This window comes from Alternaria arbusti (genome assembly GCF_024043155.1).
Source record: "Alternaria arbusti strain BMP 1465 chromosome Unknown scaffold_7, whole genome shotgun sequence".
Classification (NCBI taxonomy): Eukaryota; Fungi; Ascomycota; class Dothideomycetes; order Pleosporales; family Pleosporaceae; genus Alternaria; species Alternaria arbusti.
Window position 1 is genome coordinate 1,468,853 of NW_026249947.1, and position 23,385 is coordinate 1,492,237.

The 23,385-nt window shown below is 54.4% G+C and overlaps 7 protein-coding genes across 7 annotated transcripts; 3 read left to right on the forward strand and 4 right to left on the reverse strand.

Moving 5' to 3' along the window:
* Positions 1-30: 30 nt before the first annotated feature.
* Positions 31-1,107, reverse strand: J4E86_006291 (uncharacterized protein; the record flags this gene model as incomplete). Its single annotated transcript, XM_051446821.1, has 2 exons — positions 31-186; positions 214-1,107. 2 exons carry the CDS (start codon positions 1,105-1,107, stop codon positions 31-33), a joined length of 1,050 nt encoding a protein of 349 aa, XP_051302396.1.
* A 474-nt stretch (positions 1,108-1,581) lies between these two features.
* Positions 1,582-5,758, reverse strand: J4E86_006292 (putative NRPS-like protein biosynthetic cluster; the record flags this gene model as incomplete). The annotated part of the gene is made up of 5 exons (XM_051446822.1): positions 1,582-3,328; positions 3,836-4,163; positions 4,223-4,929; positions 4,978-5,272; positions 5,320-5,758. The coding sequence occupies 5 exons, from the start codon at positions 5,756-5,758 to the stop codon at positions 1,582-1,584; spliced, it is 3,516 nt and encodes a 1,171-aa protein (XP_051302397.1).
* Positions 5,759-7,338: 1,580 nt separating this feature from the next.
* On the reverse strand, positions 7,339-8,721 carry J4E86_006293 (uncharacterized protein; the record flags this gene model as incomplete). Its single annotated transcript, XM_051446823.1, has 2 exons — positions 7,339-7,707; positions 7,762-8,721. The coding sequence occupies 2 exons, from the start codon at positions 8,719-8,721 to the stop codon at positions 7,339-7,341; spliced, it is 1,329 nt and encodes a 442-aa protein (XP_051302398.1).
* Positions 8,722-9,357: 636 nt separating this feature from the next.
* J4E86_006294 (uncharacterized protein) lies at positions 9,358-10,599 on the forward strand (the record flags this gene model as incomplete). The annotated part of the gene is made up of 1 exon (XM_051446824.1): positions 9,358-10,599. The coding sequence occupies one exon, from the start codon at positions 9,358-9,360 to the stop codon at positions 10,597-10,599; it is 1,242 nt and encodes a 413-aa protein (XP_051302399.1).
* Positions 10,600-10,978: 379 nt separating this feature from the next.
* Positions 10,979-15,021, forward strand: J4E86_006295 (uncharacterized protein; the record flags this gene model as incomplete). Its single annotated transcript, XM_051446825.1, has 3 exons — positions 10,979-11,927; positions 11,980-12,216; positions 12,272-15,021. The coding sequence occupies 3 exons, from the start codon at positions 10,979-10,981 to the stop codon at positions 15,019-15,021; spliced, it is 3,936 nt and encodes a 1,311-aa protein (XP_051302400.1).
* Positions 15,022-15,068: 47 nt separating this feature from the next.
* Positions 15,069-15,828, reverse strand: J4E86_006296 (uncharacterized protein; the record flags this gene model as incomplete). The annotated part of the gene is made up of 2 exons (XM_051446826.1): positions 15,069-15,621; positions 15,680-15,828. 2 exons carry the CDS (start codon positions 15,826-15,828, stop codon positions 15,069-15,071), a joined length of 702 nt encoding a protein of 233 aa, XP_051302401.1.
* A 1,432-nt stretch (positions 15,829-17,260) lies between these two features.
* NPS6 (NRPS) lies at positions 17,261-23,226 on the forward strand (the record flags this gene model as incomplete). Its single annotated transcript, XM_051446827.1, has 2 exons — positions 17,261-17,755; positions 17,803-23,226. The coding sequence occupies 2 exons, from the start codon at positions 17,261-17,263 to the stop codon at positions 23,224-23,226; spliced, it is 5,919 nt and encodes a 1,972-aa protein (XP_051302402.1).
* Positions 23,227-23,385: the final 159 nt, after the last annotated feature.

Below are 23,385 nucleotides of genomic sequence, written 5' to 3' on the forward strand. Positions count from 1 at the left end.
CAGCCTGCAATCACCTGCAATTCTCGACCCTTACTCATCTTCCTTCTCTCTCATTCTCTTACTCCCAGGTTGCGCACTCTTCTTCACATCATCAGCAATCCACTCCGACTCATCCGCCTTGCCCTCCAGCTCCTCCCACCCATGCACCTCCATCTCCTCCAGGATCTCATTGTTCTGCCTCAACCACTGCCAATGCAGTAGAACCTGCCACACCCTCTCCAGCAGCGCGATACCACTCAGCCCCACCACCTCTTCATCGCTCAACAAGAGATAGTCATCCAAAGCCGTAACATGATGCTTCATCCTCGCTATCACACCATGCGTCCCATACCCTCCCGCCGGCGCCGCAATCACCGTCGCAATGATATTAGGCAGCCGCGCCTTCCTATGCGGAAACTTCGCAGGGAAGCTCACGGGAACCGGATCCGGCGCCGGTACTCCCATCGGCGGCACCGAAGCAACCGCAACAGGCATCTCGCGACCCGTCGCCCCATGCTTCATCTTCCACTCCCTCAACATATCATACCGTAGCACCAACCGCATAGCAAGCTGTTTCTTCTTATCATAAAGCCTAGCCATAAGCGCCCTGTTCTGCACAATCCCCTCCGGCAACAACGTCCGCGTGACAAGGAAAAGTACCTCCTCACACAGATACCGGAAACGACCTGCGGGCCTATCTTCAAGCGCGCTGAATAGAGCCGGCCAGTCTGTTTTGTTATCCACTGGCCGGAGTAAAGTGTCCATGAGCGGATGCAACCCTTTTATCCCAAGGTTGCTGTGAATCCGGCCCCAGGCTTGTATCGCGTCCAAACTCGCCTCCAGCGTCCCTGCAAACGGATTCGGGACTGTGGGCGCGAAGTGGTAGTGTGCGGATAATTTTGCGGCTGCTGCATCTTTCCTCGCGGACCTTCCGGGTGTGTCTTGTTCGAGCAGCGAGGGCGCGTCGCTGACGGTGCTGTTGGCGCGTACGCCGCGGCCGCTGCGTGTAGGTGGCGGTGGGGGTGTGGGACGCGGTGTGTGGAAGGAGGCTTGGGAGTCGGAGAGTATGCTTTGCGCGCGGTCGACGCGTTGGAAGCTGCGGCCGCGGTTGCGGTTTGGTGTTGCCATTTTGGGTGCGCGGAAGGAGTGGACTACAGGAGCGAGCGAGCGAGCGAGTGTGGAGGTGGTGATTGGCGACGGTAGGTAAGATTCGTATAGAATGTTTTGAGTATATGGGATGTTGTGTGTAAGTGAGAGTGCGCGTTGTTATTGGTATGACGTGAGTGATTGTGGGGGAATGGGTGGAGGTGAGCGTGAAAGGGCAGTGAAAGAGGATGTGATATTTTCTGTCATGATGGTAAGAGGCAGGTGCATGTTTGCCAGGCAATTAGAGTGGCTTGCTGTCTTCTCCTAAGCCAAAAGCTTCTCTACAGAGGTTTGACACAAAGAGCGTTCTGCATGACCTGTGGTTGTGCTCAGATTTAAATCAGTCTACACCAATGACACCATGACGCAACAGCGTGATGATACTTTGAAATATGTTTTTCCATTCATAAAGTAACTTTACCGTACTCGCCGCCTGAGACTAATCGCATCAAACACTCAGCCCTTAATAGCCTGCTGCTGCATCTTCTCACCACTCTCATTCGCAGGCCCAAGACCCATCTTCGCCGGCCCACACAGCTGCACACCATCCTTACTAAACCTGCTCCCATGAACCGGGCAATCCCAACTCTTCTCAGTCGTATTCCAGCAGACCACGCCCTTCAGGTGCGGGCAAAGCGCGGAGAACTTATGAACCTGGCCACCCTCATCCTTGTACACAGCGAGCGGGTTAGTGGGGTTGGTGTTGAGAACACCGCCCTCACCGGGTACGAGGTCTTCGATGTCTTTGATATCCGACTGAGCGAAGCGCTTGTACTGGGCGTTGATCTGGAGGTCGTGGCTGATCATGCTGGTTGCGGACTTTGCGATGGAAGCTAGACGCTTGGGGTCGTAGGCGGCGATCCAGGAATTGGGTTGCTCAGTGATCGAGTCTGCGATAAGCTTTCCGGCGAGGACGCCGTGAGTCAGACCGTTGCCAGAATCACCGGTGATGATGTAGATGTGCTTGTTTCCTTGGTTCTTGCCGATGAACGCCATGTGGTCGACGGGCTCGAAGACCTGACCACTCCACTTGTAATCGATTGTGGTTGCTTGTGGGAAGCGGGCGCGTGTCCATTCTTCAAGCTCCTTGAAGGGTGCGACGGTGTCGGCTTGGCCAACTTTGTGGTCACCTCCACCCACGACCATGTAGTCATCCTTCTCGTCACACTCGGTGAGACGTATGTACTTGTAGATTTCGGCCGAATCGTAGATTAGGGCGTCTTCGACTGAACCCTTGGGTACGCGAATAGCAATGCAGTAGGTGCGGAAGTACTCCTCCTCGGCAATGACAGAGAGCTTCTGAAGCGGGACACAAGTAGCCTCGACGGCATCAGCACACTTGATGGTGTTTCCGTCGGCTGTCTTGACGTAGACATCTTTGTGGCCCATGCCCATGATCTCTACGCCCTTCTCCTGCACGTCGATGCATCGAGTGTTGGTGTAGCACGAGAAGTTGGACTGCTGCTTGAGAAAATCGAGCACACCAACAACGTACTTGGTGGGATGGAACGTCGCCTGCTGTGGGTATATGACGGCATCGCTTTGATCAATGCTGCCTTCCCATCCCTTGAGCTTGAAACCCTCCTTGTATTCCGTGGGGATACCGAGCGCCTTCGCCTTGTCGCCGTCTTCGATGAGAGTCTTGATGTCGCTCGCATGGTCCTTTGAGTCTTTGGGGTATTGCGAGAAGTCGTAGCCGGGAAGATGGCGGTACTCGCACTCAATGCCCAGCTGCTTGGAGATCTCGCCGACGCGGTTGAGCGCCCAGGTATGTGATTCGGCGGCCGCCTTTGCGCCCTTGTCCCCGTGCTTCTTCGCAATCGCAGTGTAGCCGTCGTCTAGGTCGTTGGCGAGATGACCGCTGGTACGTCCAGTTTCACCTGAAAGTACCTCTCGGCCTTCGATCAAGACGACGTTCAGGCCACGAGTGACGAGCTCATAAGCAACTGAGACACCGGAGATGCCGGCGCCGACAATGCAGACGTCCGTCTCGAGGTCCTTGTCAAGCTTGGGGAACTTGGGGATGCTCTTGTACGGCAAGTGGTGAATCCAGACAGGGTCCGTCTCTCCGCTCGTGCACATGAAGTGTTGTGGGCTCGAAGTCTTGGCCGTGGCTACTGGCGCATCGCCGCTCACGGTCGCCATATTCGCTCGTTGTCCTGCGAAAGCGTATTTCGGTGTTTGCTGTAGGCGGGGCGCGAGTCTGCTATATGAAGCTAGACGTATGGAGGATACTCGTGCGGTGTTTCGTAGGAGAGAGATACGGAAGAGACGAGGGGCAGACAGCGACATGTCTTAACGGCAGGTGGAGGGAGCGTAGGAGCTGCACGTGGAGGTACATAGTGTTGTATATGCCTAAACTGTCAATTATCATGACGGGTTCATGTAATAGCTGGTGCATCATTGGTCCAGTGCGTCGCGTGAGCCAAAACAAAGCATTGGCAATGGTGTAGCTTTGACGACGACATGACGTCAATTGTGCGACTCCGTGGAGCGTCAAGTTGTGGACGACAGGAACGACTGTCAGCGGGGGAAAGAGTCTGAGCAAGAGGTATGAAATAATTCAGAAAGTCGGTAAGGTGTGTACAGCTAAAGAGAAGTAATTGCGCAAAGACGATGATGAAGTCGCGATAAGAACAGTGATGTTTGCGCGAAACCGCAACACGCTAAATTTCATCCGCGGCACGTCGGCACGTGACACAGTGCTTACCTCCCCTCCGCGGGCTTCAACAAACCCTCCGCAACATCCTTCAACACAAACTTCTTGATCTTACCACTACCCGTCAACGGCACCTCGGAATCGCAGTCCTCTCCCAACCAGAAGATATGCATAGGCGCCTTGTGCCTGCCCAGCACCTTCCGCACCCAGCCCTGCACCTCAGCCAAGTCTGGCTTATCCGTGTTGGGCTCGTGTAGGAGGAAGGCAGCGGGCACTTCGACGTAGCGAGGGTGCGAGACGCCCACGACGATCGCGCGGGCAATGGATGGGTGTGCGACGAGACGTTCCTCGATTTCGAGGGGGTAGATGTTTTCGCCTCCTAACATCTCATCAGTACGCAGGTCTCAAGGGTTATGCTGTCGGAAGGGAGACACATACCTCGAATGATGATATCCTTGAACCGCCCGGTGATGGTGCAGTATCCATCCACATCTAGAACCGCCTCATCACCAGTATGAAGCCAAGGCTCGCCATACTCGTCGCGAACGATGAGCTCCGCCGTCTTCTCAGCATTCTCCCAGTATCCGCGGCAGACTTGGTATCCAGCGACGCAGAGTTCGCCTCTGACGCCGATGGGCACGACGCGATCCTGATGGTCGACGATCTTGACGCGCGCGTGTGGCAGCACCGTTCCGACAGTAGTCAACCGCGCATGCAGCGAGTCAGTTGTGTGTGCGTTGAACACCGTCGGGCTAGCCTCGGTGAGCCCATACGAAGACGTGAAGTCCGACATGTTAAGCTCGTTGACCATGCGCTCCATCAACCACTTCGGCACCGGACTTCCCGCCACGATGCCTGTCCTCAGATCGCTCGTCCAGCCTTCCGGCCGTGGCACGTCCATTATAGATTCCATCATAGCTGGTACACCGTGTAAGGCTGTGCAGCGCTCCGCGTCGATAGCCTGCATACAGGCAACTGGATCAAATTGTTCGGCTGGGAAGACAATCTTCGCCCCGTGTGTGAGGCAGGCGAGGAGACCGAGGGTGAGACCGAAGCAGTGGAAGAGAGGTGGTGGGCAGCAGAGGGTGTCGTTCGGTGTGAGATCCATGCGGTCGCCGATGAAGCGGGAGTTGTTGATGAGGTTGCTGTATACATCAGTAAAGGGCCATCTGAGATAATATGGTAACACTTACTGGTGTGTCAACATGGCAGCCTTCGGGTTGCCAGTACTACCGCTCGTGAACTGCAGGTTTACGACATCGTAGGGACTTATTATGCCGTCGAAGATGTCTAGGATATGCTCGGGAATGTATTGGGCTTCTTCGATAAGGGAAGAGTAGGAGATGAAGCTGTCGTGTTGACCGCGTATCAGGCACACGGTCTTGAGGTCTGGTAGTGTGGAGCTGATATCGTCTTGACTGAGCTTCTCAAGCAACGGCCCATTGTCGAATCGCGCGATCGTAGGTGTAGTAAACAGTATTCTGCATTCTACCATGGTCAGTCTTTCTTCCATGTCATACGTCAAGTCAACTTACTGGTGTGCTTCAGCGCATACTCCATCTCCGTCGCCGTATACGTATTGTTGAGGGTAACGCAGATGCCGCCTACTCTCGCACACGCAAAGAAGAGCGCAATGTACTTCTCGCAGTTCCCGCTCATGATTCCTATTCTATCTCTCGGCCGCACTCCCTCTTTCAGTAGTGCTCTTGCGAGCAAACTTGACTCCTCCCATAGCTTCTTGTACGTCCACCGCGCACCTGTCCAGGGAATGACGACGGCTTCATTGTCCGGGTAGCACTCGACCTGCCGCTGGAGCAGTTGCGATAGTGTTAGTTGAAGTAGTGGTGGGTCCAATGGTCCTGCGACAATGGAGAGGTTGGGATATGGAGGTAGGATGTAAGGGTCGATTTGAAGCAGAGTTTGGTTCAGACGTTGTAATGCGTCATTCCGCGATTGGTCGTATATCTCCCCCATTTCGATGTGTGTATGTCGCTCCCTCACTGGCAGTGTCTCGAAGTACTGTGGTCGAATGCGGAAAGCGATCCGAATGCTACCTCAAAACTAAGAGTTCGCGACGGTGGGTATAAGCTGGCGACTAAGCTGATGGAAGGCGTAGAAAGAAAACAATAAAGAAGCAATAGTATACAACAACACCCAAAGGCAATCAATCACTCGACGATGAACTTTGTCGGTAGTAACTTCAGCCATAGCATCCAGCGATAACAACAGCTCAATGACGGTGCTTCGCCGATGGCTCGGATCTAAGAGCACAAACAGGGCAACCCATCTCGCCCTCCCAACTCGCCGTCTCCGGAGCCCTCGAAACGACGCGTCTGTGGGCCATCACTCACGTTTCGATCGACTACCCACGCCATCGCCGGCCTCTCGCTCAGCCCTGCTCCTTCCGGACGCAACGCCGCAGCCAGGCTAACAAGGCACCATCAAGTGATGGGCAGAATTTTCCTTCCTCGCACCAGGCAAAGATCGACGCTCAAGTCGCATCGCCCCCGTGAGTGTAGTTCGTTCCCATTGCATGTTGGGACCGAGGACAGCAAGCGGCGAAGCCACCATTGTCGGGGTAGTAGACTGACAGGGGTCGGGCGCTCGATCTTGATCTGATAAGATTAAACGGACCACCTACTGTACAGCAGCTGCGACATCGGTGGGCCTCCTCCACCTCGTAAAAGGCGCATTGATGCAGAGCAAAGTTTTATCAGATCAAAAGAAATTTTTATCAGATGGAAAGTACGAGTAAGGCGTCCGGCATGGGATGGGGCGTTGGATGCAGGTGTGGAGAGTGGGAAGGATGCTCTATCGCCTTGTATCCGGCTGGGCAATAACCTCCAGCGGATCAGATAATTTACTGGCCTGCCCCATCAGGCGCCCAGGTGTCATGCCGGTGCATCTGATAATTTTTTTCATCCACATCCACATCCACCATCGGCGTAGCGATCTACCAGTTCGAGATTGTAACCCGCGGGGGCCTGTCCTGTCATGTCGCTGCAGTACCGTTACGTGTTGCATCCACACCACATCTCCACATAGTAGTGACCGTCATCCGAGCGCGCGTGAAAATGCGGTCGAAGACATCCATGTAGGCGTATGCCGCCGTCCACTGGCGGTGCGCACTGGCTTGGGCGCCATGCACCGACGGATCAGATAAAAACATTGCGGCTAATTATCAGATCCGCATGCTGCAGCGAGGAGGCCGGGGTGCAGACCGACGTTCATTGGATGGAGCGGAGGTGAGGTCATGTCATATGTGACGTGCGTGCCATGGGTTAGCGTGGGATATACGAATAGCCGGGAGAATTGTAGTTGTTGTAATTTTGCTTGTGAACGCGTTGCGGAAGCTGTCTAATGCATAACACAAATGTTGCAGCCGTCTCCAGGCGAAACCCGGGATGCGGTACTTGGGCGCGGAAGCTAGTTCCGACGTGTTCGGAAAGGGAAATGGCTCACGCATTGAGTCGGAAACTGAACATGGGCACATTTTACATTAATGGAAAGCGGTATAGCTACATGGTATCGAGAAAGGAGCGCATAATGCCAAATCACAATTTCGCTTTCGCGCCTGCATCCAGGCTTGGGCGAACCTTCTTCTCCCCGTCCCAGGTGAATGGGCTCAACGTGAAGAACTTCTCGCGGTTGACCATCATCAGCGCACTGCGCTTGTGAGGAAGATCCATGAGCTTCTCAACGTGGAAGCCGTGGGCGAAGTCGTATGCTAGCACCGTGCTACTCGTTGCGGCGGGCTCACCGACCAAGTTCCAGGTGCGCGGCTCATCGAGGAACATGTAGTGCATTAGGCCAGACCACCACGCTGAGACACGATACGGTCCTCTGAACCGGACGTCTCCGACGAGTGAGTGCCTTCCGCGGTCATAGGGCGAGGATTGGTAGTGGGCGCCCATGTGATCCTCCTGTGACATGTATTAGTTCAATGCTACAATGGATCGAACGAGATCTTGACTTACCATCGCCCAATAAACTTCAAAGTACGCGAATAGTATGTCGTCGAAGGCAGCGAACATGGTGAGGACGTGGGGGTCCTCATGCAGCTTTCGGAGGTATTCACGGTGCTGATCCAGGGTACCGGTTTCGTTCCATCCCGCAGCGACACGTGGGTCGTTTTGCCACTTGTTGAAAAGGCGGAGATGCTCGTCATTGGTGTAGTCGAGAGCCACCATCGTGAAGTGCTCCTTCAGATGTGGTACCCATCGGCTATAGATGATCGAGCCCGGCTCAGGTTTCGGTTCCCGAACTGGATGCTGAGTATGCCGTGGAAGCGCCGGAAACTGTGTTGATGGTGCATTCTGGAACGGGAAGGGAGGATACCGCCTATCGATCGGCTTTCCTGAGGCATCGAGATGTGGTGCCCAGACTGGTCGAGCACCGAATGGAGATGCCGCGCCCTGCCAGAATGTTCCGCGGAAGAGGAGATGGCCATCGTGAGGTGCCGACGCGTTGGAACCCTTTGGATGCGAATGAAACAAACCAGTGGCGTATAGCTCTTGGGCTAGTGCTTGAGAGTCCTTCCCTGACAATAGCACGCGGAAGTTCTCAACTAGAGGGTGCAGCGAGACCAACGCGTAGGCGATGAGCCAGAGCTGCGGGACAGATGGACGATCTTGGGTCCACGTAACTGTCACGTATGGAGATCGTCGAGTGCGAGCCCAAGAACTGTTATCTCCCATCGGTGGAACAGCATCTTGGCTCAAGGTCGCGACGTCGCTGAATGTGACAGTCCCGTTATGTAAGGTTGTGGGTGGAGCGATGCCTTTGCTGGTGGTGTTTGATGAAGATAGCTGGACTTGGTAGCTAGCAGGCTGGCCCTCTGGTGCCACATTCACGACAGTGTATGCCGTAAGGTATGGATGAGGAAGCTTGAGAACGAGCGGTTCTTTCGCGGTATCCGGCTTTGCTTGCTGCGCCATAATGATAGATGATAATTGAGGACGATGAAGAAGGAGCTGAAGACAAAGTTGAGCATGCGACAGCAATGTACGAGAAGCTATAACCCTGATGCTTGAAGTCGTTCAAGATGCTCAGAATACGATGCGTGAATGTTTAACCGAGGTCGTTCCTAATATCCGGTATAGCTTAGCCCACCGCATTACGCAGGCTTAGAGGGATTTGTTACCCATTCTCCGGCAAGGAAATCTGGTCACAGGGTTGTGGTCAAGAGGTGGCGTGAGGAAAGCTCCGATTTGGTGGCTGATCCACCCCATGTGGGCCTGAGTCTAGCTTCCACAAACCCATGCAGGTCGGCGTCAGTGGACGAAAATGTATCGCGCATTGAGTACCGGCGACGCTAGCCATTGGTGACATCGTTGTTTCGAGCGTGGGCATCAGTATACCTTGATGATGGCCAGTGCGCGGGGTCTGCAAATTGTGCCTGAGCTGTGCAATCGAGTTATGTCGCTGTGATACTATATCTCTTAGCGCTGAAACACCTTCTTGCTGTACAAATCTAGAGGGCGACAATCGATACTTGCTCCAGATCAACCAAACATCCTTCCATTATGACTTCGACCGAGAGAAGAGCAATTGACGCAACGACTGCCGCACCTATGGCAGACTCATCGCCATACTACGACCTTGTCTGCGTTGGCTTTGGCGCAACTCAACTCGCCACAGCCATCGCCAATCGCGAGTCTAAGACACCGTCCAAAATGCTTTTCGTCGAGCAGAATAAATCCTTCTCATGGGGATCGACATCCAACATCTCGAGAACGCGAATGGAGAGCCCCTTCATGTACGACCTGGCGACTCTACGCAACCCAAGGACTGCTTTCAGCTATGTCAACTATCTGCTCGCTCGTAAACGTCTCATCGAGTTCTCAAACTCGGATCGTCTCAACCCTTTACGAGAAGAGTTCGAAGACTACATGAGGTGGTCCGCCGAGCACTTCAAAGACGAAGTCCGCTATGGCAGCGAAGTCGTTGGTGTAGCGCCCGGAGTTGAGGCAGATGCTGTGCAAAGCTGGAAGGTGGCCGTCAAGGACAGCGCAGGCAAGACATACGTGGTGCGGGCGAGGAGTCTTGTCGCACCCTCCCCATCGAGAGCGAGCAGTCCGGCTGCGCAGCCATTACCGAATGTTGACTTCCTATCCGGGCAGCGGATTATCTCCATGGACGAGTACCCCAGCAGGCGTAACGAACTGCGAGGAGCCAATGAGCCACGGCTCAACGTGTCTCTTGTTGGCTCAGGCGAAAAGACTGCCGAGGTGCTGGACGATCTCCTGACGTGCTCGCGTCTGGGAAACATTACCGTTGTGACAGAGGACGAATCGCTGGCCCCTTTGACGGTTCTCGACGACACGAAGCCGGCGCAACCCCAACTTTGCTCGATCTGGGCCAAACCGACTAGCGCGCAGCCAGCCTCCGTCACGGAAGCATCAGAGCTCATCCAGACGATTTACATGCGCGCGTACGAGAAGCTAGTCCAGTCCAAGGGCGAGTTCAGACTGCGCGTCATCATCGGGAAGGACGCTGCTGCCGCGTGTTCACAGTCCGACTTCATCATCAGGGATACTGCAGCAAGTCCGCTTTCGAGCACAGCATTATTCCAGGGCATTGATTCGCTCATCCTGGGCTGCCGGCCAAAGGGAGAAAGCCTGGAGGAAGTGCAGTTCAAGCGTGGCGCCGTCGCGGAGGGCTGCCGGCTGTGGCTGGTGTCCTCAAAGTCAGAGGGCGGACGTGCATTGGCCAAGGACATTGCCCTGATGGCTGGCGAGATCGTGCGCAAGGTAGCGACAGGGTCATCTGAAGTACGGGATGGCGCCGGACTACAGGTCCAGGCTAGGATATAGAGCGGGATGATGGCGCGCAGCTGTGGGTTCTGGGTTCCAAGGTTTAGGCGCTAGATGGTGCAAAATTTTATCTAATCTGATGCAACTTGAGCACAGACCCCAATGCAAGTGACTCGGTGACACGTCCTGAAGCCTCCACACACGAACCACACCGGCCCACACCACTTTCCACCACGCATCCTCCTTCACGTGACGCTATGCCTCTTCACGCTGTGCTAGCCGTTGACCCTGCTGCTGCACCATGTCGATCTTGGCCATCGCCTCCTGGCGGGGCCATAGCGCCCGGATGAACCTCATGCAGGCGTCTTCGCGCAGCTTCACCATTGCATACGGCGCGAGATACTCCTTCTTGAGCTTCTGAACCCATCACACAGGCTCAATGCCGTTCAGCAAGCCCTCGGGGGCCTCTATCAGGCGCTTCTTTGGTTTCCTCCACCTCCTCTTCTACGCAGACCCGACATGGCTCGACAAGATACTGGTCTTCGTGGGCGCAATAGCTGCCATTGCAGCAGGCGTGCCATTCCCGCTCATCGGAATCGTCTTCGGTCAGTTGGTCGACGAGATCAACATTGCGACATGCAACAACCGCGAAGGTAGCTCCAATGGATCTGAAGAGGCCAACATTACGCCCAAGATCCTGCTGCTTGTCTACATTGCTTGTGGCACTTTCACTTGCATCTACACGCACCTTGTATGCTGGAACTTGGCATCGCAGCGCCTAGCTCAGCGCATCCGAGACCGTTACCTCCGTAACTTGCTGCGACAGGACATGGCCTTCTTCGACAACCTACAGGCCGGAGAAGTGTCTTCTCGACTCAATGGCGACATCCAGTCAATCGAGAGTGGTACTGGCGAAAAGGTTGGCGTTGCATTGACCTGCCTGTCCTTTTGTGTCACGGCCTACATCGTTGGCTTCATCAAGAATGCCGAGATTGCTGGCATGCTCGTCTCCTTAATCCCTGCATTCTTGCTCATGGCCGTGGTTGGCGGTCACTTCTTTGGCAAGTATGCTGCCAAGGTCGGCAATTGCTTTGGGTCTGCTAGCGCCATCGCGTCTGAAGCTCTCAGTCATGTAGGCCTCGTGCATGCACTGGGTGCAAATGCCAGGCTCGAAGCAAAGTTTGAGAGTCATTTGAGCGATGCTCGTGAGGCAGGTATCAAGAAGGCCACGACCGCTGCGGTCCAGGCTGGTCTGCTCTACTTCATCGCCTTCTCAGCCAGCGCCTTGGGTTACTGGCAGGGTAGTCGCAGGATCGCAGACTCTCTTGAGGGCAAAGGCAATGCAACTATCGGAGAGATCTACACTGTCACGTTCATTCTGCTCGATGGTCAGTATCTTACCAATCGTTTGGGTCTTCCGACGCTAACTTCGGATACTAGGTGCCATCGTCCTCAGTCAGATCGCGCCCATGTTGCCGCTGTTTGGCGGGGCGATCTCAGCTTTTGAGCGCTTGCGCAAGGACATCGAGACCCAACCCACCATTGACAACACCTCATCATCCGCGGAAAAGCCTACTCATGTTGATGGGACTGTTGAGTTCCGCAACGTCGCGTTCACGTATAGTTCAAGGCCTGATCATCCCGTGCTGAACGGTATTTCTTTGACATGCGAAGCTGGTAAGTCGCACACATGTAATGAAATGGAAGTAATCTTGCTGACCGTCCAATCCAGGCAAACTGACTGCCATCGTCGGTCTTTCCGGAAGCGGCAAGTCCACAGTCGCTAGTCTTATCAGCCGTTTCTATGACCCGGAATCTGGCGATGTACTTCTGGACGGTCGCAACGTCAAGGACATCAACATCAAGTCTCTCCGAGGTTTCATCAGTCTCGTCCAGCAAGAACCATCACTTCTTGATCGCTCCATTTTGGAGAACATTGCTCTCGGTCTCGTCAACAGCCCGCCTCATGCCCATCTGGAGAAGATACTGCTGAGCGGAATCCTTGCTCAAGTTGCCGAAGACGTCAGGGGCGGCCAGGATCTTGCCAAAGTTGCAGAGAAGGCTGGCCCAGAGGTTGTGGAAATCCTCCAGTTGGTGAAAGAAGCTGCAGACCTTGCCGATGTTGCCATCTTCATCGATCGCCTGGAGTTTGGATTCGCGACTTCGGTCGGCTCAAGCGGCAGTCTCGTCAGCGGTGGCCAGAAGCAGCGCATTGCTCTCGCCCGAGCCCTGGTTCGCGACCCTCGGATTCTGATCCTCGACGAAGCCACCGCTGCTCTAGATTCAGCCAGTGAGCAACGTATCCAAGCTGCTATCGAGCGGGCTTCCCGCGGCCGGACGGTGATCTCGATTGCTCATCGATTGTCCACTATCAGAGCTGCAGCGAAGATCATCGTCATGAAGAAGGGTGACATCATCGAACAAGGAACCCACGATCAACTCATGGACTTGGAAGGCTCCTACGCAGACATGGTTCGCCTCCAAAGTGTCAAAACTGACGAGGGCGCGACTAGCTCAAGGACCAGTCTGGACTCCCGCGATGCCGATTCTATCGTCAATGAGAAGTTGGCGCTGAGTGCGCAGGAGCCTGATGCTGTACCGGCGAACGACGACAAGGCTACGGAAGCTGTCGAGCACACCAAGGGTGTCGTCATTGCGGGGTCTATCAGAAAGACAATGCTTCCCTTGACGCGACCGTACCTGCTTCTCGTGATGCTGGCCTTCTTTGCAGCACTCGTAGTGGGTGGCCAGTACTGCGGATCGGGTCTTCTATTCGGTAACATCATGGGCACCATGTCTCCATGCAACACGCCCGAGTACGTTCGTTCTAGAGGCGAACTGCTCTCTGGAATGTGGTTCATGCTTGCCTGTATCGCCTTCCTCGCGAATTTCACCAGTTGGGCATCTTTTGGTCTCTTGTCGGAACGATTGATCTACAAGGTCCGCAACCTGTCTCTACACACGCTACTTCAACAGCCACTACAATGGCATGAGTCTGAATCAAGAAGCCCGACTGTGCTTCTTGAATTCATCACCAAGGATGGCCAATCGTTAGCGGGCTTCAGCGGCTCCATCATTGGCACACTCTTTTCCGTCATTGTCAACTTCATAGCCGCCATAATCCTCTCCCACATTCTCGCATGGAGAATTGCAGTTGTCTGCCTCGTCGTCGTACCACTTCTTTTGGGCGCTGGTTTCATGCAGTTGCGTGCTATTGGTAAATTCGCCGCCAAGCACGCTGGCGCTTTCAGCTCTTCTATCGGTGTTACCATCGAAGCTGTCTCTAACATTAAGACTGTACATGCACTCTCTATCGAAGAGGAGATCATCCAAAATTATCGGCGATCGCTTAAGGCGCCACGCAAGGAGATGGTCAAGCAGAGTTTCAAGACCAATGTCTGGTTGGCCGTCGCTAACTCTTGCGGTACCTTCATCTACGCTTTCGCCTACTGGTGGGGCACAAAGAACATCATCGAAGGCAGGTACACCCAGACCGAGTTCTTCGTCATTCTCATCGCCATGCTTGTCTCCGCACAACTATGGGGTCAGTTGTTCACACTCGCACCTGAGATTTCCAAGGCCAAGAGCGCCATGTCGCGCATTTGCGGACTTATCGAATTGGGCAAGGATACACCCTCTGGGGGCCACCACAATGACCTCAGTCTCTCGGAAAAGAACCAGGATGATGTCGAAGCACTGGCTGAATCACCAATACCAGCTACCACACAAGGTGGCGCCAAGGTGGTCTTCCGAGATGTCGGCTTTTCGTATCCAGCACGTCCTGGTGTCCCGGTCTTGACATCTCTTTCCTTGACCATTCAGCCGGGTCAATTCTGCGCCTTGGTCGGACCATCTGGTGCAGGTAAAAGTACTGTCTTGGCCCTTCTCGAACGATTCTACTCTCCCTCCTCCGGCAGCATTTCCATCAACGGTCTCGACATCGCGCGCCACCACGGCGCGTCTTTCCGTGATGATATTGCCTACGTCCCCCAGGAGAACATACTTTTCCAAGGAAGCATCAAGTTCAACATCGGACTAGGAGCAAGACCTGGACACACACCATCCGACGAAGAGATCCAAGAAGCCTGTAAGTTGGCCAACATACACGACACCATCATCGATCTTCCCCAAGGCTATGACACCGAGTGTGGGTCCAAGGGCAACCAGCTATCTGGAGGTCAGCGTCAACGTTTGTCCATCGCCCGAGCTCTTGTGCGTAAGCCCAAGTTGCTGCTATTGGATGAGAGTACGAGCGCATTGGATGCGGAGAGTGAGAAGGCCTTGGAGCAAGGCCTCGAACGGGCTGTCAAGGGCCACGGTGTAACCGTTATCGCGATCGCGCATCGACTGAGGACGATTGCCAGGGCCGATGTGATCTTCTTGGTCGAGGCAGGTAAAGTAGTGGACCAAGGACGTCACGAAGAGTTGGTGCAACGCAGTGAGAGCTACCGCGTCAATGCTCTCCATCAAATGCTTGGATAGATTTGTTCATAATATATATCGTTATATCGCTTTTCACCATGTCAGATTCACGCCAGCTCCACAGACTTTGGCAGTCTCTTCTCCCCGCCTTCCGGCAGCCAGACGAATAACGGAAGCTCTTGGTCTTCCCTCGCGCCGTTGGTCTTCTCCGGAGTAATGTCTTCCGACCTGTGCACCAGCTTCTCTTTCAGTCTTCTGCTTCCCATCTTCTCGTAAAACTTGATGCCCTGCTTGGAGCTCTCTATGTACATTGGCAACCCAGTCTGCCGGCAAACGTCCATCTCATGCTTGAACAGCAATTCACCGATGCCCCTCCGTTGGTAGTCTGGGTGCACGGCCATGACGTGGCAGTAAACGTATCTCTCATTGAGCCACAGCTTCTCTCTCGCGTCCCAAAGCGGCTTCACAAGTGCCTCGGCTCGTTCACGTTCCTTGCCCTTCAACCATCCAATCTCGCCTCTCTTCCAATCACTAGGCGCGATGTACACATCGAAAAGCGCCATACCAACGATCTTGTTAGTTTCGGTGTCGACACACTTCAGGGTGTACTGCGTCGCACTGGTCTTCCAATACTCCGAGACATGGCCGGTATGAGCCTGTCTTCGCCTAGTCAGTCCAAACGTCCGACAGTCAACGCGATTCAATGATCGGCACTTACCGAAACTCGGAAGTTGAGTCTGTCAAATCTTTCTCGGTAGCCGAAGGAAACAGCGCGCGCGTGATCGGGCTGTCTTTGAAGGCCGCAAAGTGCACGTCGTATACCGCGCTAATGTCTGGCACCAGAGCGGGGAGGACTACGAAGCCCATGTTGTACGATTCGTCAACTTAGTGTGGTGTCGTTTGGGTGATCGAGCAGCGGGGAAAGATCTAGACCGTCTGCCAGTCAAGATGTAAACTTAGAAACAGAAGGTTTTGGTAACGTTTGACAGCTGCAGCGAACTGTTCGACCCAAAGACATGAACTTGGTAGCATTATCGCCCATTAACCACGGGGATTCAACGATCCACTCCCGATGCCCAGCTTTGCGGTTCAAAGATCGTCAGTCACGCATACAACATACTTTGATACCAAGCAGTTGGAGGGCGGGCACCATAGCTGTGCCAATTCCTCGGCTGTCGCTGAAGCACTACCACCTGCCTCACAAACGCTAAATTACAGGGCGCAAAACTAGTATGCAAGACCCACACTACGACGAGAAAAACCCTCACGCCACCGACGACAACCAGGCCTTCTCCATTGAGGCGTACCGGCCGTTCTGCCTGTGCCTCCCCCTCGCATGTGCCGATTAAAGTTATCTGATCCGTTCTTAGCGAAACTTCCCGACGGAGGGATGTCCCGTCATAAAGCCCGATGACGGCTAGAGCGCGAAATCCAAGAAATACCATGGCCATGCGCATACCCACCTCTTGCCGCGATCAGCGCGTACAAGAGAATTTGCCGTGTCGTTCACGCGTGGGATGGCCGTATCCCGTATGTACAGCGTGCATACTGCAGCGCCGGCCCTTCTCATTCAACCAGCAACATCCCTAACGAATGATGCACGACACTTAAAGCCGGTGGACGCTGTCGATCGATGCAAGCAACGGGCCTTGACGCTCTAATTGGACGCGAGTAGTTCTCCGAACATCGGCCGTTATCAGATGAAAAAGATCTGCAGCGCCAAAGACGTAACCCTGCATGACTCCTACTCCATCGGGCAATTCCGCGCTTGCATCGAAACCACATCATCAAATTTATCAGATGAAGCCTCATGACGCCTCCTTTCACGCTAGAATTATCTGATCCGCTAAGTGTGGGGATGGGTGTGCAGGGGCGGACGAGGCTTTTCTTTACGGCTAAATCGTGGTACTGCGCCTGATCCCATATTGGTGACATCGCCTCCGTGTTTTACGTTAGGCGATGCGCAGTACAGCCTACATCGAGAAAGACATAATGGCGCGATATAGTGGACCCTGTTTCTGCGTCGTAAGAGAAAACTATGACGCCGACGGCTGTCCGACCGAGGATGATGGGTCACTTGAAGCGGTCTGGTGTGCTCGTGCCGGAGATTCATCCTGGCGCGATGTGTGGGGAGTTTAGTTTGTGAGAGAGACGGAAGATCGTGGGTGAACTTGGTGGACTCGCGGCTTTACACTGCTTGGCTATTGCTACAGAAGTATCCGGGGTCTTCATCGGACTCGGAAACGTACACGTCTTCCTCAGCTCCACACCTTCTCCAAAAATATATACCGACCTCGCCATGAAGAGACCACATAGCAGTTTGAGCGGCGACAAGATGCATCTTCGCAACGGCGAGCATGTATCGAATTTCAGTGGTGCTCCAGAGGAGCATGTTGCGAAGAAGGTGCAAAGCAATGGCGCCTCGAAGACGCACAAGCAGGCCGCAACCCAGAATGGCGACCATGACGTTCTGCATACGAACGGCCACAGCTCGAAAGCCAACGAGATTTGGGCATTAATACCCAGCGACCTCACCTCAGATGCTGTTGTGGACACTGTTTTGGCTGCATGGTCGGTACTCATACACCGATACCAGAGAGATGTCTTCCATCAATTCACTTGGGGCGCGGTCGATGGCCGTGATCGGGCTTCGCAAACCATCAACACAACCGATATCAACTTCGCCAGCCACCAAACAGCCGGGAGTCTGAAGTCACAGATTAGCAATGTGCGATCAAAGGACTATGATGCGCACAATGCTACTCTTTTCCTTAACGATGGATCGTTACATGAGGTATTAACCAGCCCAAGCATTTCCCTAACACGACTGACATGACCCAGTGGACTTTTGAAGTATCATTCAGAAGGGAGGGGGGCTCTCTCCATGCCACTTCAAGATGGCAGACGACGACCATGTCTCGCCACCAAGCCGTTTCCCAACTTCATTTCTTTGCTTCGATTCTTGATACCCTATTCAGCCACCCTGATCACACCCTCTCTTCCTTCATGCCTGTTACCGAAGAAGAACTCGATGAGCTCTGGAGTTGGAATTATCCCTTACAGCCAGAGTTGAGGTTCTGCATGCATGAGAAGGTTTCCGAGCAGGCTGCGCTCAATCCGGAGAAGATCGCCATCGAGGCCTGGGACGGCACCTTGACGTATCGTCAAGTCGAAGATTATTCTACCGATTTGGCGCAGACCCTACAACTGCTGGACGACTCGCCGCGTCAGATTATTCCGGTACTTTTCGAGAAGTCGCGATGGACTTCGGTTGCAGTGTTGGCTGTCATGAAGGCCGGCGCATGCTTCGCGCTCCTTGACCCAGCACAACCAGAAGGCCGCCTACGAGCAGTAGTGCAGCAAGTCAGTGCAAAGCTCTTCATCTCATCGAAAGCTCAGTCTACACTAGCTGCGCGTGTCGCCCCATCGGCGACTATCATCCCCATCTCCGCGTCCAAGTTCGACAAGGTGTACTCTCCAGCTGCTGCGCAGCAACCCAAGACCACTCTCGCACCAGTATCACCTGACCAGCCGTTGTACATCCAATTTACTAGTGGAAGTACGGGTCTTCCGAAGGGATGCATCATTACGCACAGTCAGTACACGTCTGGTGCGATACCGCGCGCTGATGCTGTGGGCTATCGATCGCATTCTCGCGTGTTGGACTTCGCGAGTTATGCCTTCGATGTTTGCATCGACTCTATGCTATGTACACTCGCTCACGGTGCTACGCTTTGCACACCTTCCGATGAACGTCGGATGAACGACATGAGCGGTGCCATGCGCGACATGCGCGTGACATTCGCCGGCATGACTCCTTCGGTCGCTCGAACGCTGGACGTAGACATCCTCGATCACTTGGATTCCATCGCGCTAGGTGGCGAAGGAGTATCGACTAGCGATGCGATGTCGTGGGGTCAAAGGACCAGGGTCGTCAATGCTTATGGACCATCGGAAGCCACGGTTGGTGCGACCATCAACGACAACGTGGCTGCTAAGCCATACATCACTATGGGCAAGCGCAAGGGATGTGCTATTTGGCTTACCGAGCCTGAAGACCACAACAAGCTCGTACCAGTGGGTGCAGTCGGTGAACTGCTCATCGAAGGCCCCATCGTCGGTGACGGGTATCTCAACAACCCGTCAAAGACGAAGGAAGTGTTCATCGAAGACCCAGAGTTCCTGCTCAAAGGTAGCAAGAGCTATCCAGGTCGACATGGGCGCATCTACAAGACTGGAGATCTCGTACGTTTCGACCCTGACGGTAACGGTGAACCCATCTTCGTCGGACGGCAAGACCAGCAAGTCAAGCTGCGAGGCCAGCGCATTGAGCTAGCTGAAATTGAGTTCAACATGCAGAAGCATCTCCCTGCAGACACTCAACTCGCTGTTGAAGTCATCAAGCCCAGTGGAGGTGGGGAACAGACGCTCGTCGCTTTCCTCGTCGAGCAGAAGAAGAACGGCATGCGACATCTCGACGGAAATGTGTTTGGAAGCTTCACCACCAAGTTCCAGTCAGCCCTCAAAGCCATGACCAAGCAACTCGCCATCGATCTTCCCGGCTACATGGTGCCAAGCGCCTACATCCCGCTCTGGAAGATGCCACTACTAGTGTCGTGCAAGACAGACCGGAAGCGACTTCGCGAGATCGGTACCTCCGTCACACGCCAAGATCTCAGGCGCTTCAACTCAGTGATCTCTGAGAAGCAAGAGCCTACTACTGAGACGGAGCTCAAGCTTCGTTCCTTGTGGGCGAAGCTTCTGGGAGGAGAAGCGGACTTCAGTGCCAACGACAACTTCTTCAGTATGGGCGGAGACTCGCTCCGAGCGATGAGGCTGGTTCCTCTTGCGAGAGAAGCTGGGTTGTTGCTACACGTTCCAGACATCATGCTGAATCCCACCCTGTCGGCCATGGCTGCCAAGGCAACACCGTTGTCGGAAGAAGCAACGAACGACGTACCTGCTTTCTCGCTGGTTGGAAAGGATTGGGAAGCGAAGTCCGCACAAGCCGAAACTGCCAAGCTGTGTGGTGTTGAAGTTGACGAAGTCGAGGACGTTCTTCCCTGCACGCCGCTTCAAGAAGGTCTCATGGCCCTTTCGGCCAAGTTCCAGGATGCCTATGTCGCTCAGCGAGTTGCGACATTGCCATCAGCGACCGCTCAGCGCTTGAAGAAAGCCTTCGATGTCGCAGTTCAGGGCTCACCCATCTTGCGCACGAGAATCGTTAACGTCTCTGGCCGTGGTCTTTACCAGGTCGTCCTGAAGGACGGCAAACTACTGCGCGAGCATGGTCATGATCCAGCAGAGTATCTTCGACGCGACCGCGAAGAAGCTATGGATCTGGGCACTGCACTATTCCGCTACGGTCTGGCTCAAGAAGCTGGTAGCGACAAGACTCACTTCGTCATCACGATGCATCACGCTGTATACGATGGCTGGTCGATGCCTCTCGTGTTTGATCGCATCAACCGCGCTTTCAATGGCCTCAAGACTGAAAGACCTGTATCTTTTAAGCATTTCATCAAGCACCTCACCAGCCTTGACCCAGCTGTAGCTCGAGACTACTGGAAAGAGCGATTGAACGGCGTCAACCCGCATCAATTTCCTCCCCTACCACAGAAGGGGTATGTTACCCAAGCCGACTCATTGCTCGAACACTACGTTACCGTCCCAACATCAGCGCACAACAAGCTCACTCTGGCAACTATCATCCGCGGAGCTTGGGCATTGACCTCATCGTTGTACATGGGCCATCCCGATGTCGTGTTCGGAGAGACGTTGACCGGTCGTTCCGCGCCCGTACACGCGATTGTGGAGATCGAAGGACCCATGATCACAACGGTTCCCATTCGCGTCCGGTTGAACCTCGACCGACCAATCGCTGAGTATCTCCAAGCCGTTCACGCGCAGACTGTGCAGCAGATCCCGCATGAGCACTTGGGCTTGCAAAATATCCGCCGTCTAAGCAAGGACGCACGAGTAGCATGCGATCTGCGCACGGGTCTTGTTTTGCATCCCAGAGAGGACGACGACGGCGCTCCTGTCGATATGGAGACTGCCCCTGCTAATACTTTCCTTCCCGCTGATGACGCAGAAGCTGCACGTGAAGCACTCAAGTTCAACACATACGCACTCATGCTCGTGTGCACATTGGACGAGAACGGCTTCTTGGTCATGGCTAGCTTCGATTCAAAGTGCATCAGCAAGGACGCTATGGAGAGGGTACTTGTCGTGTTCAACCGCATCATCACGGCGTTCTTGGGTAACCCCGAGAGCAAGCTGGGCGATGTGGCTGTTCTCGATCCTGCCGAGGCTCGAGATGCAGAGGCGATGAGGCCGCGAGGTGTCATGAGCGACAGTGGTGTAGGCACCTCGCCAATCGACAGCCCGACTCAAGATGCCAAGTCAAAGGCGTCGTCGCCAAACGAGCAGAAGCTGTGCAGTATTCTCAGTCGTATCCTCGGTATGCCAGAGACCGAGATCAAGCCCAACGACAGCTTCTTCGAACTGGGTGGTGACTCCATTGGTGCAATGCGCCTCGTGTCCGATGCGCGCGCACAAGGCTTGAATCTGACCGTGGCTCAAGTCTTCCAGAGCCAGTCGTTGTCCGAGTTGGCGGCTTCGACCAGCAACGAGAAAGAAGATAAGCTGTTGGATATCCTCAGCCGCATTCTTGGTATGCCCAAGAGCGAGATCAACGGCAGCGACAGCTTCTTCGAGCTTGGAGGCGACTCCATCGGTGCCATGCGTCTCGTATCCGACGCACGCGCCCAGGGTCTCAACATCACCGTCGCGCAAGTCTTCCAAAGCCAATCTCTTTCCGAGCTTGCTTCGTCCGCGGCGGAAGCAAATGCATCGCAGACTAACGTGAACATCGATGCAGCTTTCGCCGCGCTCGGTAAGGAAGCGTCGCTATACAGTGCCGACCGCATCGGTGCATACCTGCAAGATCAGACATGGCAGATTGCGGATATATACCCTGCCAGGCCGCTCCAGCAACTCGCTGTCGAGGGTACCGTCGATCTGCCACGCTACTCACTTCGTTACGAACTCATCAAGTTCGTTACACCAGTCGATCGTCAGAAGCTCGAGCAAGCTTGCCAAGAGCTCGTGGCACGCAACGAAGTCCTGCGCACTGTCTTTGTAAAAGACGAGAGCAAGGTACTTGGCGTGGTGCTGTCCTCTCTGCGAGTTCCCTACACCGAGATCGCAGTACCAGACAACGAAGACATCGACACAGTCGCCCAAGCCTTCACAAAACACGACATCCAAGCTCCCAAACCGCATGGCTCGTCATTCGTGTCCTTCACCCTCTTCACAAGCGCAAGGACCGGCGCTTCCACCCTCGTCTTCCGCATCTCCCACGCCCAATACGACGAGATCTGTCTTCCCATCCTGTACGAGCAGCTCTCCGCGCTATACGCAGGCACCGACGTACCAGAGACGATACCATTCAGCAAGCACGTAAACCACGTGGTTCTAGACAACATGCCAAAAGCCATCCCTTACTGGCAGAACCTTCTCTCTGGCTCCCAGATGTCTGTCCTGAAGCCCGACATTCCGCTCACACACCGCGGCCCTGCGGATGTATACATGGAGTTTGATATCTCTGCCCGCCCGGCAAACATCACTATCGGGTCGCTGCCAACAGCTGCATGGGCGCTCGTTTTGTCACAGCGTCTTGGCCTCAAAGACGTAGTCTTTGGTGAGGTCGTCTCGGGAAGGAACATCGGCGCGGCGAACGCTGATCGCATCTTTGGACCGACATGGCAGTACATCCCCTTCCGCGTACCGTTCAAGTCTAGCTGGACGTACCTCGACCTGTTGAACTTTGTGCAGCACCAGCACATTACCTCCGCGGCCTACGAGTCCATGGGCTTCACAGAGATCGTGGAGAACTGCACGGATTGGGATGCTAAGAAGGTCAACTGGTTCGATACAGTTGTCCATCAAGCACCTGCTTGGGTCGAAGAACTGCCTTTCGGTAATGGTGTTGAAGCGAAGTTCGAGACGCTGTATCCGCATGGCGAGCCGTTGAGGGAGTGGAAGTGCCAGGCCTTTGTCAAGGATGGAGGAAAGAAGTTGGGTATTGAGATTGTGACTTTTGAGGAGTGGAAGGACGTTGCGAGGGGGGTGTTGAAGGAGGTTGGCGAGGCATTAGATTGCTTGATGAAGGGTAAGGCGGGAGAGAAGATCTTCGATGGTGGGGATGCACTTGTCGAGGAGAGCAAGCCGAGCTTGGAAGATTTTGAGGGTGTGATGTAGATCGCGTTATGGTGTTTGGGTAATAGGCGTTGGTGTAAATTATGATGCGTTTTCAGTTCAGGCCCTTGCGAACTTGATCGGGTGAAGAATCCCGACATCTCCTGCTGGAATGTGACTGTGTATGTGCTCTAGCTTAGTATCGCTCTTTCTTGCCTTGTT